General features: G+C 51.0%; 1 protein-coding gene across 3 annotated transcripts in view; it reads right to left on the bottom strand.

The window, feature by feature from the left end:
* Positions 1-1439: 1439 nt before the first annotated feature.
* Positions 1440-16535, bottom strand: part of DENND3 (DENN domain containing 3) — a 47177-nt gene continuing 32081 nt past the window's right edge. The window contains exons 16-21 of one of the 3 annotated variants that reach the window (XM_024741199.1): positions 14529-14668; positions 11123-11283; positions 9718-9851; positions 2635-2753; positions 2417-2554; positions 1440-2295 (exon numbers count right to left, since the gene is read on the bottom strand). In XM_024741199.1, coding sequence (XP_024596967.1) covers positions 2092-2295; positions 2417-2554; positions 2635-2753; positions 9718-9851; positions 11123-11283; positions 14529-14668 — 896 coding nt within the window. In that variant the 3' untranslated portion in view covers positions 1440-2091. The remainder of the gene's footprint in view (positions 2296-2416; positions 2555-2634; positions 2754-9717; positions 9852-11122; positions 11284-14528; positions 14669-16535) is intronic. The other 2 variants (XM_024741201.1, XM_024741200.1) reach the window with 2 other exon arrangements.

Genomic DNA, 16535 nt, shown 5'->3' with positions numbered 1-16535 from the left:
GTCATATTTTAGATTCCATGTCTAAATGATATCATATGGTATTTGTCTTTCTCTTTCTGACTTACTTCACTTAGTATAATAATCTCTAGTTGCATCCACGTGGCTGCAAATGGCATTATTTCATTCTTTTATGGCTGAGTGATATTCCATTGTGTGTGTATGTGTGTATATGTATACACACGCCACATCTTCTTTAGCCATTCATCTGTCGATGGACATGTAGGTTGCTTCCATGCCTTGGCTATTGTGAATAGTGCTGCTATGAACATTGGGGCGCCTGTGTCTTTCTGAATTAGAGTTTTGTCTGGATATATGCCCAGGAGTGGGATTGCCGGGTCATACGGTGCTTCTAGTGTCAGTTTCGTAAGGAACCTCCATACTGTTCTCCACAGTGGCTGCATCAACTTACATTCCCACCAACAGTGTGGGGGTGGGGGGGGGGGCTCCCTTTCCTCCACAGCCTCTCCAGCATTGGTCATCTGTCAACTTTTGAACATTGGCCACTGTGACTGGCGTGAGGTGCTACCTCGTTGTTTGGATGTGCATCTCCAATAATTAGTGATGTCGAGCAGTCCTGTGTTATTAAAGCGCCACCACCAGTTAACGTTGGATAAAGCGAGGAAACCGCACAGCAGTGTTTTAGTAAAAAAGAGAATCTATTACCAACGAGGTGAAAATACCTGGTTACATGTGGGTTGTTATTCAATAATTTACGTGGATTTCTGACAGGCTTTTACTCGAATTTTTCATGTGTTTACAGAGGCAGAATTCCACCTTCTGCCAGTTGCTGCTGGCCTAGTCTTCCTTCTAGAAGTCAGTCAGGGGAACACACCCTCCCCAGGAGGACAGACTCGGGGTGGCGGGGGGAGGGGAGGATTAGGCCACCTGGCTGTTCTCCACCCCACAGTCTCAGAACATTCCAAAATGTCAGTCAGTGATCAGACCCTCCAGAATGCTTGGGTTCTGCAGGCACGGCCGGAGGCGTAGCCAAAGCTCTCACCTGGGAGGCACTGCAGATGTCTCTGAAGCCTGGCTGTGTGCTGGGGGCCTGACTGACAGAGACCCTCACAGACCTCTCAGGGTGAGCGAGGTCCAGCGTGATGTCTATCCAAGCCCCCAGAGCCCAGGGGGGTCCGGCAGCCAGCCAGCCCCCTGCGGCAGAGCGCATCGTGGGCCCACAGGGGACAGGCCTCGGGCCTCCATGCAGTACAGCCGTGCCAAAACCTCCCTTGCTCACAATTGAGGGACGATAGCTCAAGGGTAATGGTAAAAATGTACAAAAGGTCCCTTCTGCAAATATTTCTAGCTAGTAGGATAAGAGCATAGCTAGTATTATCCTCAGTTAAATAATAAGGCGCCGTCTACATATACACACAAGCTGTGCACCTAGGATGCAGCGGAAGCGGACACGAGCGTCTGCTAAGGGTTTGTTTGTGCTATTTTAGATGGAACGCCGACCTTTGGTTGAAAAAGTCTCTAGGTTTTTTCATTATAAAAAACGTTGCATTAATTAAAAGGAGAAAAGCCAGCGCTTGCGTCAGCTGGCCCAGCCCTGTCCCGACAGCCTCAACCCAGCGTTGTCCCCCTCCCTGGGCAGGCGCAAACCTGTTCAACCACAACATGGTCGTTTAAAATACCCCCCTTCTCATGAGCTTTGCTGCGAACAAGAGGTCAGTGTCTGGCTGTCGGGCTCCGGTGAATCTGGTGCTTAGTATTTGGCGAGTGAGTGAAGTGGAGGAAAAGCAAGACCCGAGGTCTGCAGGTCCCGGGTGCTCCGGCTCCACTGCTCCCGGATGGCCTGGTGCTGGCCCAGGTCGTGGATTCTGGAGCCGTCCAGACAGCACCGGGTGACTTCTCAGCCGAGGCTGCCTGACAGGCACCCCAGCCCGAAACGGTCCAGTTTAATCAGCTAAGTCCAGGAGAGAAAGTGCGACACTATCGGTCTCGTAACTGAGGCCAGAGAGCCACACAGGCCCCCGCAGCGGAGCCCTCCCAGTGCCCCCGCCCCAGGCTCAGACCCGCCTTCTCTGGGGAGGCGCCAGGAGCTGGCAGAAGGCGCGTCCCGTGCGCACAGGGCACACGCGCCCTTGGTTACTCGACCTTCCAGATGGCGATCTTGCCCTCGTCGCGGCCGGACCCGCTCAGCACGTATCTGTCCTCCGCGGAGCACAGGGTCTTCACCGTGTCCGTGTGGGCCACCAGCTCCTTCTCCACCGTCTTCCTCTCGGCATCGATCACGTAGATTTTCCCCTTGGATCTCCCCTGCGACAGCCCTGTGCCGCCCACCCAGATCTGCTGAGGAGAAACGGGCACCACACAGGCAGCCCACTCAGAGGTGTGCGGTGCTCTCTCGGGCACGCCCAGACCCACGTCCTTCCCGGCCAGGCCTTGATCAGCAGCCCCGGGGCCGCCTTACCTGCTTCTTCACCTGGATCATGCAGTTGATCTTGGAGCAGTCCTGCAGGTGGATCCTCTGCGGGGGCTGGGCGAGGTCCTGCAGGCTCCAAACGTAGATGTCGTCGTACCCGGCACAGGCCGCCCAGAGCTGCTCCTGCTGAAGTGGAACGGTCACGACGTGGGCGGTGGTGGCCCGGCGGCACGGGGACACCGGCCCAACCTGACGCACGGGGTTACCTCGGGCATGAGCTGGAAACCCAGGAAGGAGGTGCTTATCTCTTTAAAGTTCTCGCCGATCTTCAGTTCTTGATGAAGAAATCCAGCCGTGGTCACGACCACGATACTGTTACTGGTACCTGCGGGGCGGAAGAGCCAGCATGAGGGGCAGGCAGAGCGAGCTCAGAGCACAGGGATGAAAGCGCCGGGAGAGCTGCAGCGTGACCTGCGGTGTGACCTGCGGTGTGACCGGTGGGGCCACGGCTCCTGCACCACATCTGACCATGGTGTCGGCATCTCTAACTGTAGCTGCCCCGTGGCGCCTTCGCGTTTTCTCGCAGGGACACTCAGGCCATTAGCCCCATTTTTACCGACGAGGAAACGGCTGGAGTCCAGCACCCTCTTCTGAGGCTTTCGGAACCCTTCCTGCCACGGTTATTTGGCATTTCCTATCAATCACTTGAGGCCACAGCATCTGCTACCCCCGGCAGTGAGGATTAGAGCTCTAGGCGATGGTGCCCCGCCATGGGACACGTCTCTCTGTTTAAGCTCTTCTCTGTCTCTTTCTGTTCCTCACTCCAGCAAACCAAGAGTTTCCACATCATGAGAGCTACAGGTCATCAAAATTAGTACCGCAGGTAGGAGGTCAGATCAAGGGTGCAGGGGAGACGGAGTCAGGTTCAAGGGAAGGTGAAGAGCTGCAGGGCTGTCCTCTCTTGGCTTTTACTGCCTGCGTCCTCCACCTCCCGCCCTGTGCTGAGGCCACCAGGACAGGAGGACACAGCCCTGCCCTCAGGCAGTGCCATCTGGCTCCAGAGGGAGGGGGCACGAGTCCCCAAGGTGAGCTCCGGCTTCCTGTCATGGTGGGTGGACTCCAGGTCCACAGAGAAATGACCCCTCTGTCCTTGGCTGCCCTCAGGACTCGGAAGCTCAGCTGGGCTCTCAGTCACAGGTGGCGAGAGCCCGCCCATACCTCTCTTTCCCGCCTGAGACCTAATAAGCAAACCCCAGCATCCCTCCTTTTATCCCGAGATGCCATTATCCACTTGGACTAATTAACAGGCTCCTAGGATGCTGCTGCCTGTCAGCAAGACCTGGGTGGCAGGAAGTCCTGCCAAGAGGCGCTAGTGCCCCCGGGGTCATGCCGACCAGCACGCTCGCCGCCCACCAAACTGCACAGGGCGGAGTTCACAGCGACCCTGCTTGTACGAGCACGTAGGGGCCCTGCTGCACACGGAGCGGGGGACGGGGGCAACAGATGTGGGTGAGACCCATCACTGTCCTCGAGGTGGGCCGGGTACCCAAACGGAAGGTGCCCCTGCCGTGGGTGGTGGAAGGGAGGAGGACCTGGGGAGAGCTCTGTCCATGAGATCCGGGGAAGCGGTCCTCTGGGGTAACTGTCACCAACCCTCACACTCACGGACGCTCCAAGGCCCGCTTTCTGCCTCTCACATCTCCCAGCCGTCAGCGTGCTCTCCTGTGGGAGGGATGGTATTTCCATCTCACTTTTCAGATGAAGGAACAGAGACTCCAAGAGTGCAGGGGACCAGCCCAAAGTGACCAGTCATCGGTGGCAGCGCCTGGATTTGAACTTGAATGCACACGGAGGCTGCAGCCTGAACCACAGGTGTGCCAGCAACATCACAGAGCAGACCTCCGGCCACAGGGAGCAGGGACGGGGTCCGCTCCCTCCCAGAAACATCAGGCCTGGGAGAGGGGCAGTGCTGCAGTAAAGGCAGCTTCCATCCAGACACAGGGAAGGCATGCAGGGTCTGAAATACTGGGACAGAAGTAGAAAGGGAAGCCAGGGACCCTCAGGCTCACCTCGCCAAGGGCCTGGGGAGGAGTCAGAGGCGTCACCTGTCCCCCACCACACACACTCTCAGGCCACACCTCAGTGTCCACGGACCACAGCTGATGAGTGACCAAGGCTTTAGCTGTTATCCTTGTTTAGATAAAGACTCGGAACAACACTTCACAGCAAACACTCTCTTTTACCCGAAGAAGCCCTGCTTTCCTCTTGTCCTTTTCTCATTGTTGTTAAATAGGAAAACTACTTACTGTATTCGTTAAGTTGAAAAATAAGAGGGATTCCATCCTGAAAACAAGGTTATCCATCCTCATTCTAATCTGTCATGTCTCTCACTATATTTAACGGGCAACTTTTGGTCCAAAATGCATCCATGGATGGACACACGCACATCTGACAGTTACCGGAGGTCAACCAAAGCTGAGGGATATGGTCTTTGAAAGAAAAGAAAGACACTCAGTGAGCTGCACAGTTACGTGGGTTTCCTCTGAGGGGACTTCCCGGCTCTTTGTGGGGCACTGAGGGATAAAAATTCTAGCAGTACGTAGCAGGCCATCTTGGGTTGAGGGTATAGTTTGGGGCTGCCGCTGCCAGTGTGGCTGGAAATAGAGGGGGGGATATCTCCCAAATGAGGGATCCCCAAAATGCATGTATAAATTCTCCTCAAATCCTTGGCTGACTCCCAAACTGTGTATAAAACAGCAGGACTAAGGTCAAAACTGAAATATACTCACCCTAGAAAAGCCTAAGACCAAGCCTCCCCACGGGATCAAGATGATCTGCCAGTAACTTAATGACCTTCTAGAACAAGACGTAAGGATACAGTCCAGAGTCTCCTCAGCATGTCGTTAACAACATCCAGGATGCAGTGAAAATCACAACACATGTGAAGCTTGAAGATGTGACTGAAAACCAACAGGAAACACAGTAGACAGAAGCAGACCCACAGATGATCCAGTATCCAGCAGACAAGGACTTTCGACCAACAATTACAAGCACGTTTTAAAACTGAGAGAAAGATATGGAGAGGACGAGTGAAGAGTATAGGATTTAGGAGAGAAAATCAAAGTTCTTTATAAAATAAATGGATGTTCTAGAACTAAAATGAGAGTTTGCTGGATAGGTTTAACTGCAGACAGGGCACAGAAGAAGAGAGGTTCAGGTCCTGGCCAGACTAAAGCACACAAGAAAAAGAAGGAAAAAATTATAGCAGTGCCTGAGACCTGTGGGACATTATCAGAGGGTCTAACTAACTAATAATATAATTATATATAATTATAATATATATTACTAATATATCATTAGAATCCCAGAAGACACGGAGAGAGAGAATGGGCAAGAGAAATAACGGAAGAGGTAATGGTTAAGTTTTCCCCAAATTCAAGAGAGTAAACTGCAAGCAAGATAAACACAAAGCCCTTCACACCCAAGCACACTGTAGTCCAACTCATGCAAACCAGAGACAGAATCTTAAAAGCAGCTACAGAAATCACATTCTATTCAGCAGAACAGAGGGAATGACGGCGGACCTCCTGTCGGGAACGAGCCGAGCTGCGAGACGGCGGAATGATATTTCTAGTGCGCCGGGGAAAAACTAAAACCATCAGCCTAGAACCTGTTTACCACAGACTCATATCAGAAGAAACACTACAGGAAATTCTTAAGGCTAAGGGGCAGTGATGCAAGATGGAAACCTGGATTTGAAGAAGGAGTGAAGCTCAACCCGAAATGGTAAATATATGGGCAAAAATAATTTTTTTCTTAATTTCTTTGAAAGACCATTGAGCACTTAGGCAAAATTTTTAAAAATAGGTTTATCACAATCGTAGAAATAAAATACTGCATTTAACAACAATAGGAAAGGGAGACAAAGAGGTAAATGGAATTAATTTTACTGCTGTGCTCTGTGTCCATTATACATGAAGTGGTGTGTAAGTTATTTAAAGTAGAGTGAGAAGACAAGGTTGCACATTGAAATCCCTAAAGCAACCACTAAAAAGTGGAACAAAAACACAGAGTTAGGGACTTCCTGGGCAGTCCAGTGGTTAAAACTCCACACTTCCACTGCAGGGGGCGTGGGTTCGATCCCTGGCTGGGGAAGTAAGATCCCACATGCTGTGTGGCACAGCCCCCTCCCCCCCCCAAAAAAAAACCGAACATAGAGCTAAAAAGACAATAAAGAAGATTAACTTGAATTTAAGAGCAGTCTAAAAGGAGGCAGGAAAGGAGGAACAAAAGAAAAAAGTACAGATGTGAAAAATGGAAAAAAAAATAAGGGTACACTCAACCATATGATTAATTGCCTTGAAAGTGAGTAGACTGATTGTCACAGGATATGAATAGACATTTCTCTGAAGAAGACACACAGATGGCAAGCAGTCCATGAAAGGATGCTCCACATCATAAGCCATCGGGGAAACGCAACCAGACCCGCAACGAGATGCCACTTCACGCCCACGAGGATGATCACGATTAAAAAAAAACAGATAATAACAAGTTCTGCTGAGGACGGGGAGGAACTGGAAGCCTCGTATCCGCTGCCGGGGATATAAAACGGTGTGGAAAAGAGTGACAGGAGAGCCGATAACCAAGCTGTAGCATTCACACAATAAAAAGAATGAGCTACTGCTATTCAAACACTGTGGATGAGTCCTAAAAACATCATGTTGCCGGAACTGAGCCAGATGAAAAGAACACATGCTGTAGAGCCCATTTATAGAAAGTTCAGGAACAAGCACAACAAATCCATAACAGAATTCAGGAGTTGTTTCCCTCGAGTGGGGGCCACCTGGAAAGGGGCACAGAGGGACCAGCAGCGGTGATGGAAATGTTCTGTGTCTTGACCGTGGGGTGGTTATGTGGTGTATACTTTCGTCAAGACACAACAAACTGAACAGTACGGTACTGGCACAAAAACAGAAATGTAGATCAATGGAACAGGATAGAGACGCCAGAGGTAAACCCATGCACCTATGGTCACCTAATCTATGACGGGAGGCAAGAATATACAATGGAGGAAAGCCAGTCGCTTCAATAAGTGGTGCTGGGAAAACTGGACAGCTACAGGTAAATCAATGAAATTAGAACATTTTCTAACACCACACACAATAATTTAACTCAAAATGGATTAAGGACCTAAATGTAAGGCCAGACACTTTCTATAAAACTTCCTGAGGAAAACATAGGCAGAACACTCTTTGACATAAACCACAGCAAGATCCTTTTTGACCCACATCCTAGAGAAATGGAAATAAAACCAAAAATAAACAAATGGGATCTAATGAAACTTACAAGCTTTAGCACAGCAAAGGAGACCATAAACAAAAAAGACAATCCTCAGAACCAGAGAGAATATCTGCACAGGAAGCAACCGACAAGGGATTAATTTCCGAAATATACAAACCGCTCATGCAGCTCAATATCAAAAAAATAACCCAATCAAAAAATGGGCAGAAGATCTAGACATTCCTCCAAAGACACACAGATGGCCATAAAAACCATGGAAGACCCTCAGCATCACTCATTATTAGAGAAATGCAAATCAAAACTACAATGAAGTATCACCTCACACCACTAAGAGTGGACATCATCAAAAAATCTACAGGGCTTCCCTGGTGGCACAGTGGTTAAGAATCTGCCTGCCAATGCAGGGGACACGGGTTCAAGCCCTGGCCCGGGAAGATCCCACATGCCACGGAGCAACTAAGCCCGTGCACCACAACTACTGAGCCTGTGCTCTAGAGCCCGTGAGCCACAACTACTGAGCCCTCGTGCCGCAACTATTGAAGCCCACGCACCTAGAGCCCGTGCTCCGCAACGAGAAGCCACCACAATGAGAAGCAGCCCACGCACCACAACAAAGAGTAGCCCCCGCTCACCGCAACTAGAGAAAAGCCCGCGTGCGTCAACGAAGACCCAACGCAGCCAAAAATAAGTAAATTAATTAATTTTTTAAAAATCTACAAACAATAAATGCTGGAGAGGGTGTGGAGAAAAGGGAACCCTCCTATACTGTTGGTGGGGATGTAAATTGATACAACCACTATGGAGGTTCCTTAAAAAACTAAGAATAGAACTGCCATATGACCCAGCAGTACCACTCCTGGGCATATACCTGGAGAAAACTGTAATTTGAAACAAGATACATGCACCCAGTGTTCATTGCAGCACTATTTACAATAGCCAGGACATGGAAGCAACCTAAATGTCCATCAACAGAGGAATGGATAAAGAAGATGTGGTACATATATACAAGGGAGTATTACTCAGCCATAAAAAAAACAAAATAATGCCATTTGCAGCAATATGGATGGACCTAGAGACTGTCATACTGAGTAAGTCAGAAAGAGAAAGACAAATCCCATATGATATCACTTACATGTGGAATCTAAAAGAAAAGGTACAAATGACCCTATTTACAAAACAGAAGTAGAGTCACAGATGTAGAAAACAAACTTATGGTTACCAGGGGATGTGGGGGGGAGGGATAAATTGGGAGATGGGATTGACATATACTCACTACTATATATAAAATAGATAACTAATAAGAACCTACTGTATAGCACAGGGAACTCTACTCAGTACTCTGTAATGGCCTATATGGGAAAGAATCCAAAAAAAGTAAAAGTGGATATATATATATATATAACTGATTCACTTTGCTGTAACCTGAAATTAACACAACACTGAATCAACTATACTCCAATAAAATTTTTTACAAAACACAACAAACTGTACATGTTTTGTGCAACTCATCATACGTAAAACATGCTTCAATTTTCAAAAAGTGTTCATGACCATCGCCCATGTTACCCGGCATACACCAGGGAAAGACTTCAAAGTGCAGGCAACCTCCGTGCCGTGATGCTCAGAAAATGCAGAACACCCACGTCACTAGGCACAGCGTCTGTACCTCCCCGTCAACCCCGAAGTGCCCCCCTCAGACCCCCAGACGCCCCCGCCTGACGTCTCTGCTGGGAGGGGCAGAGGGGAGCACACAGCACGGTTGGGGAGACGTGACCCGCACGCAAACAACCAGGCCACAGAGGGCTGCCGGGAGGAGTGGCAACGGCCTCCTGGGGCACGGCGAGAGCAGAGATGGGAGCAGGCGGGGAGGCCGCGCAGGGAGTAGGGCCGCCGGGGACGCAGCAAACTCAGGAGGGGTGTGGGGAGCTGCGTGCATTAAGAAGGAACCGGGGTTTCACAGTCAAAGTTGGAAACGCGTGTGGCAGAGGAAAGGGGCCTTGGCTCCCCTGCCGTTAGCCAGGAGCCAAGGGCAGGGACCAAGCACTTACAGCACCAGAGGCGGCCGCCGTGCAGTCTGATGGCCGAGAGCCCGTCGCCCGGCAGCTGGAACCTGCTGGTCACCCGCAGGGAGCTCGCGTTCCAGGCCAGGACTGTCCCGTCCGCGCTGCACGAGTACACAGTGCTGTGGGGTGAACACGCGTGCAGGCGCTTAACCGTGGCCCTGAGAACACCGTGTCCTTTTCAAGTTCCCACCAGGTAAGCGTCCACAGCGCGGCCAGCGAGAGACGCCAGCGCCGTCAGGGGGGCTGGTTTCTGAGCGCCCCCCGCCCACCCCGGCACCTCCACCACGGCTGCTGCCGCCGCCAGGAATTGTGAACAGAGCCGTAAAGGGCTGTTAACTAAAATCCGCCCCTCCCGCCAGGGGCCGGGAACGGCACACGCCCCCTCCAAGCTCAAGTCCAAGGATCAGCACGGCGTCGGTGACTGGCAGCTGCGGGGAGGCGGGCTCAGCTAGTGCCGTGCACGGCCCTTCCACCACCTGATGGCGTGTCATCTTCACGTGAGGACCTAAGTCCACCCGACTGAGGACAGGCAGCACCCCTGAAACTCGGGGCACAAGGGGATGGGGGTGGCACAGAGGGAAGCGGCAGAAAAGCTTAGGAGCTGTGGCCACCGGTGCCCAGGGCTGGGGCTGCCCGTTCAGGGTGGGTGACCTCAGCATACCTCACACACCCACTGAGCCCCGCTTCCTCACAGAGGGAAACAGGGACCCCGCCTGGTTCTCACGTCTCCCCTGGGCACCTGCTGTGTCCAGGCCCTGTCCCAAGCACAGGACACGGCAGAGAGCAGGACAGACACAGGGCTGCCCTTGGGGGGCTGGCATTCTTAACCTGGTAAAGCCGGTGAAGGATGAAGTAAATACATCTTACAGGTTGAACTGTGTCCCCAAAAAAAGATATGTTGACATCCTAGCCCCACAACACCTCAAAATGCCACTTATTTGGCAGCAGGGCCTTTCCAGAAGTAGCTAAATGCCGCTAATAGTGCGGACCCCCATCCAACATTGACCTGTGTCCTCATAAGAAGGGGACATTTGGACACAGGCACACAGGGGATTCCATGAGAAGACGTGGGGTTAGGGTGATGCGTCTACAGGCCCAGGATGGCAGGCAAACACCAGAGCCAAAGAACAGGCACGGAAGGCGGGGTGCCAGCTGCTACAAGTACCACACGCATGCTGGACTCGGTCTCCAGCAGAGGCCGCTTCTCTGCACCCATCATGGCCACACCACACGGGAATGTCCCCGACTCACCTTCCGGACCCGCTTTACTCCCCCTGCGCAGCCCGGGCCCTGAAGGCCACGGCCCATGGCCATGGGAACCCTTCCCTCTGGGACCCCGGACCCACGCAAGAGCCAGACGGCCCCTCCTCCCAGGGGAGCCTGGCCGGACCTGGGTGCCTGCACTCCGTCCTGCACGACCAGACCCGTGACGCTGGAGCGGTGGTCCGTGAGCTGCTTGTTGCAGGACATGCTGTGGACGTTGATGATGTAGATGACCGAGTCCTCCGAGCCGACCCACACCTGGCTTTGCTCCGCCATCACCATGCAGTTCTGAGGGGGCCGAGGAGAGAGCAGAGCAGTCAGCTCCCCGTGTTCCCGACAGTCGTTCTGTCCTGTGCGCTCACAGCCGGCGCTGAGCCGCCGCTCAGGGACCGACAGGCTTAGGGTCCTGCCGGCCTCTGGTCACGCTCTTGTCATTCGATCAACACATCATCTTGCCCTGTGTTCCTGTTTAAGGGTGCCTCTGACCCTTGAACGACACAGGTTTGAACTGCATGGGTCCACATTTTCTCTGTAAAGCACGTTCCAGCCTCTGGCACCTCAGCTCTATACTACGGCACCATGTTAAACAGCAAAATCACGATAAAAAGCACAAAAATGCAAAGAACATGGCACTAAATAGGCCGTGAAAAGGACACCTGTCTACAGTTTGAGCTGAACCAAGAAGGCAGAGTCGCCTGGCTTGAGCTCGGCTGGGAACGCGCACACAGCTCCCATTTCTCCCTGCTCTGGAGACGTGCACGTCTGTGGAGAACCATGCAAGCGCCGTAAGTATTTGCTCTGGAGCTACAAATAAATTTTAGCAGGTAGGTAAGTTTGCAAATATGGAATCTGCAAATAATGAGGACAGACTGTATATTAGCCGGTGCTCTTGCAGCTAAGAGAGTGGCGCTCTCGGGGATTCCGGCTTAGCAAGGTCAATGCCAGTGATTCTCTTCAGACTTTCTGAAATTAGAAATTAAGAACTAAAACACTGAAGAGTTATAAAAGCCACATATACATGTGAAACGCAAATGTGTCTGCCTGTATTTCTCAACCAACCCGACTGCATCCCTAAAAAACCGTTCCCTAAACGTTTCCTGAGCGGTGTCCGACTCTATCCATGATATGGGCAACATTTTACTGGTAACTGAACGAGGGTCTCGGATTGTCAGATCCAAGCAGATTTCAAAGAGCAACAGTTACATCACTGTGGAGGGGCTGAGGCTAGATCTAATCTTGTATAATCAGTACCGATGGTGCTTACTGGTACTTATCTTTGTCAGAAGAAAGAGCTCATAAAAATTGATAGCTTTGGGGGCTTCCCTGGTGGCGCAGTGGTTGGGAGTCCGCCTGCCGATGCAGGGGACAAGGGTTCGTGCCCCGATCTGGGAGGATCCCACATGCCGCGGAGTGGCTGGGCCCGTGAGCCATGGCCGCTGAGCCTGCGCGTCTGGAGCCTGTGCTCCGCAACGGGAGAGGCCACAACAGTGAGAGGCCCGCGTACCGCAAAAAAAAAAAAAAAAAAATTGATAGCTTTAATTTTACCAATAAACATTCTCATAAGTTAGAAAAAGATGTTACCTTGCTAATTTCAGAATTAATCATTTAAAAAAGCCCTTTCTTTGGAGGCATCTACCTGAGAATTGTTGTAACATTTTAGTAAAATGTCTTTTTTTAGTGGCCCAAAGATATCTTAGATAAACCACTTGGAACTTCACATTTCAGATGAGGCAGCATTTTCTAGAGATAATTGCCCCAGTTGCTGTCTTGTTGAAACAGTACAAAATATCCCTGTGAAACCAGTGGGAAGATATTTTCACATAACTGGATAACTTTCTGCTTTAATTAAATGTTACCTGGCCTAACTGGGGAGCAGAAGAAATTGATACAAAATGCAGCCATATGATTTTATTTTCACAGGGATTTTAAGTTATTCTGTTATTAAACAGTCTTTGAAATGCTTGTAACTAAGAATCAACAGGAAAGAAATTAAATTTTAGAATAAGAGTGAAGTCCTTAACTTCTCCTCCTTGTTTTTCATTTCATCTAAAGCGTTATTAGACTTTTGTACACGTTTTACTTTAACGTGCCTTGGATTCCGTTCCTTTATCATCTGAGGCTCATTGTTTGAACGCGGGGAAAATGGTTTAGCAACTTCTTTAGAATGATCCCGCACCCTCTTGGCAACGTATATTTGAATTCACAATTTTTCTGTTTCACCCCAGTTTTGAAAGCATAGATTGTCACATTATCTTTAGATGGTGGAATGTGGCCATCAAAGTCGATGATACGAAGTAATGAGGAACACTTAGGTACGTAAACTTCACTACACCATGCTTTTTACATTAAACGTGAAAAAAGAAGTTTTGTGTTAAAGGAGTTGGCCTGAGGATTTTCCTAGCAAGAATCCCTTGGGACAGTGGCTTCCTTTGTGCCCTCAGAGGGTCTTGAACAGGATGAAGCCCACCAAGGAGTAGGTGTGACAGCATTTTGAACAGTAGGGTGGTATCGCCAAAGATACCTGGAGTGCCGAGTTAAAAGGCAGCCCCACCGGAAAGAAACCACTGATCACCCCTCATCTGGAAACACAAATTCACACGACACGTTCCAGGCGTGGAGGCCCTGGGGCACATGGCTGACATCACGTAGTACAGAAATAAGACATGATTTTCAAAGGACCGTGCAAGGCCTCAAAAAGTCTCCAAAAAGCAGGGGGCTGATCCTGGTGGCACTGAGGGCTCCAGACCTGAAACTTGACCTCGGGTTTGTGGGGGTGGGGTGAGGCTGTGTTTGCATGAATTTAACTTTTTTTTTTTAATTTATTTATTTTTGGCTGTGTTGGCTCTTTGTTGCGGTGCACGTGCTTCTCACTGCGGTGGCTTCTCTTGTTGAGGAGCACGGGCTCTAGAGCGCAGGCTCAGTAGTTGTGGCTCGCGGGCTCTAGAGCGCAGGCTCAGTAGTTGTGGCGCACGGGCTTAGCTGCTCCGCGGCAATATCTTCCCGGACCAGGGCTCGAACCCGTGTCCCCTGCACTGGCAGGCGGATTCTTAACCACTGCGCCACCAGGGAAGCCCCTTAACTTTCTTTTAATTAAAGTTGACTAGGCTATCAGTCTAAAAGCTCAAAGAACTGAGGTTTCTCAACCACGAGATAACTATAATGTGCAGATTTGACTTAAATGGTTCTTAGTTTTCGAACCCAAATGTGTTAAAATGATTCTAGTGTCTGCTTTTGGTGACTGACAATGTAAACGTGAGACTACCACACTGCCCTTTCCATGACTGAAATCCTGTTTTAGATTTCAGAGCGGGGATGGTTAAAGCCATTATCTGCTCACTTAAAGAAGAATATTTAAGTGAAGGATGGAACAAGCTTACATTTTAAAACTCAAGATAAAAATCAAAGACTTGCAGGATTCAGCGACGCCGTGGGGTTCGTGAATCCCGCTACCTATACGGGTGGACGTGTTCAATTTCCAAAGTCACAAGTTAACCTGGAAGCTGACTGGGTACTGTGTGCGTTCGTTTACTCACCAGTTTAGAAGTGCCCACTTTAAAGCAGTGCTGGTGAACTGTCCAAGAGGAAGCATCAAATACGACCACCTTGCCTTCGTTCAGAGCACACCATAATTTGGGGTGAGCATCCTCAACTTTTTCTGCTGGGTCAAGATGCCCTAAAGAGGAAAGCAACCCGAAACGGTGAAGCCCTCTGCTGCATCAGCCTGTGGTTCATACACGACTCAGGTCCTGCCCGGCCAGGTGCCACCCTGGGTGCCCAGGATCCAAAGGTGAGCACGGCCCGAGCTTCCGTGCCCCTCGGAGCTTCGAGTCTCGGGGACAAGCTGGCTCCAGCTAGAGAAACACGCAGACAGACCGAGCCCGGGGGTGGCTTCCCTGAGCCGGGATCTGGGGGAGGCCTGAGGATTCACTCGTGGGCAGCGTTTCAGGCAGAGGGAAGTGGGCGCAGGGACAGAGGAAGGAGGGAGCCTGTGGCCACGTCCCCGAGGGCAGCTGGGCTCCCGCTGCCTCACGTCACCGCCAACACGAGGGCTGGTCGGCGCTCTCCATCTTGGCCGTCCTAACGGCGTGAAGACTTTGGTTTTTTATTTGTGGTTTCTTTGCGTTTCCCGATGCCGATGAGGCTTGCTGGCTTTAGCTGGCCGTCTGGATCTCCCCCGTGCTGAAGCCTTTATGTCTCCTGCCCATGTCTTTTTTTTTTTTTTTGCGGTACGCAGGCCTCTCACTGCTGTGGCCTCCCCCGTTGCGGAGCACAGGCTCAGCGGCCATGGCTCACGGGCCCAGCCGCTCCGCGGCACGTGGGATCTTCCCGGACCGGGGCACGAACCCGCGTCCCCTGCACTGGCAGGCGGACTCTCAACTACCGCGCCACCTGCCCATTTCTGAATCGGGCTGTCTCATGCTCCTCGACTTGTAGCCGTTCTTTAAATATCCCCAACTCGAGCCCCTTGTCGGTTCTCGCGTCTTGTGAATATCCCTTTCCCAGTCTGCAATCACCACTTCCACTCATTTGGAAGTTTCTTTTAAAAACCCTTAACTCACCAGTCTGTTCCTTTATGGCTAGTATTTTTTATATGCTATTTGTGAATTTTTTCCTTACCATAAGGTCATGAATATCTTCTTCTATGTTATCGTCTCCAAGTTTCATTTGTTTATGTTTTTGCCTTTCACGTTTAGACTGTGAAGTGATGGCCACGTGTGATCTGAGGTGTGGTCGAGCTTCATCTTCTCCACACAGATGCACAACATCCCAACACCTTCTGTGATGGAGACCGTCTTTCCCCTCCCCTGCTCTGTAGCACCACCTCTGTCACAAGTGCAAGAAGTGTGAATCTGCCAGTCTTTCTGGGGTGTTCATGCCATTGGTCTCCTGGCCCCCTTGGGGGAGATCCTGCCCACTGAGACACAGTCTCCAATCCCCCAGAGACTGGGATGCTCTGAAGCCGGGCTCGGTGCCTGGGGCCTGGCTCCCTTGACTCTCGGAATCCTTGGAGGGGTTGCCCGCTTCTTGACAGGTGTGTCCTGACCCCAGGCTCGTCCCCCTGACCCCACATGGCTGGCCAAAGTTCTCTCGGCCACTGTTTCCAGTACCAGCAGTTCCGTTCTCCTTTGTTTTCTTATACGTTGTCCGGCCCTTCTAAATGTTCTCAGCGGGACGGGAACTAGCCCTTGATGACAGGAAACCCAGAGTCTAGTCAGGCTTAATTTAAGGGAAACTAGCGTAGATCCAAGGACAGCTCGTCTATTCAGATGCCGTGATGAAAAGCGTCTTGGTCTGTGCTGTCACAGCCGAGTGACATCAACAGAGAGCCTCGACTGGATAAATGACGTCTCCAGAGGGATGGGCTCGGCCGCTCTCGACTCTCTTTCATCTGAGATCTGTTGCTTTACTGGGTCTCCTGGACGTTCAGGGAAGAGATAAGCTCTCCTGCCGGGAGGCTGCTTTGCCACAGAAACTCAATTTGCCCATCGGAAACCGTGTGGAATGTAAGCTCCTGGCTGTGGATCGCTGGACTGCCCCGC

This window comes from Neophocaena asiaeorientalis, unplaced genomic scaffold (genome assembly GCF_003031525.2).
Source record: "Neophocaena asiaeorientalis asiaeorientalis breed wild unplaced genomic scaffold, Neophocaena_asiaeorientalis_V1.1 scaffold177, whole genome shotgun sequence".
Lineage (NCBI taxonomy): Eukaryota > Metazoa > Chordata > Mammalia > Artiodactyla > Phocoenidae > Neophocaena > Neophocaena asiaeorientalis.
Note: the sequence above shows the minus strand (reverse complement) of the source record. Positions and strands in the feature narration are given on the sequence as shown.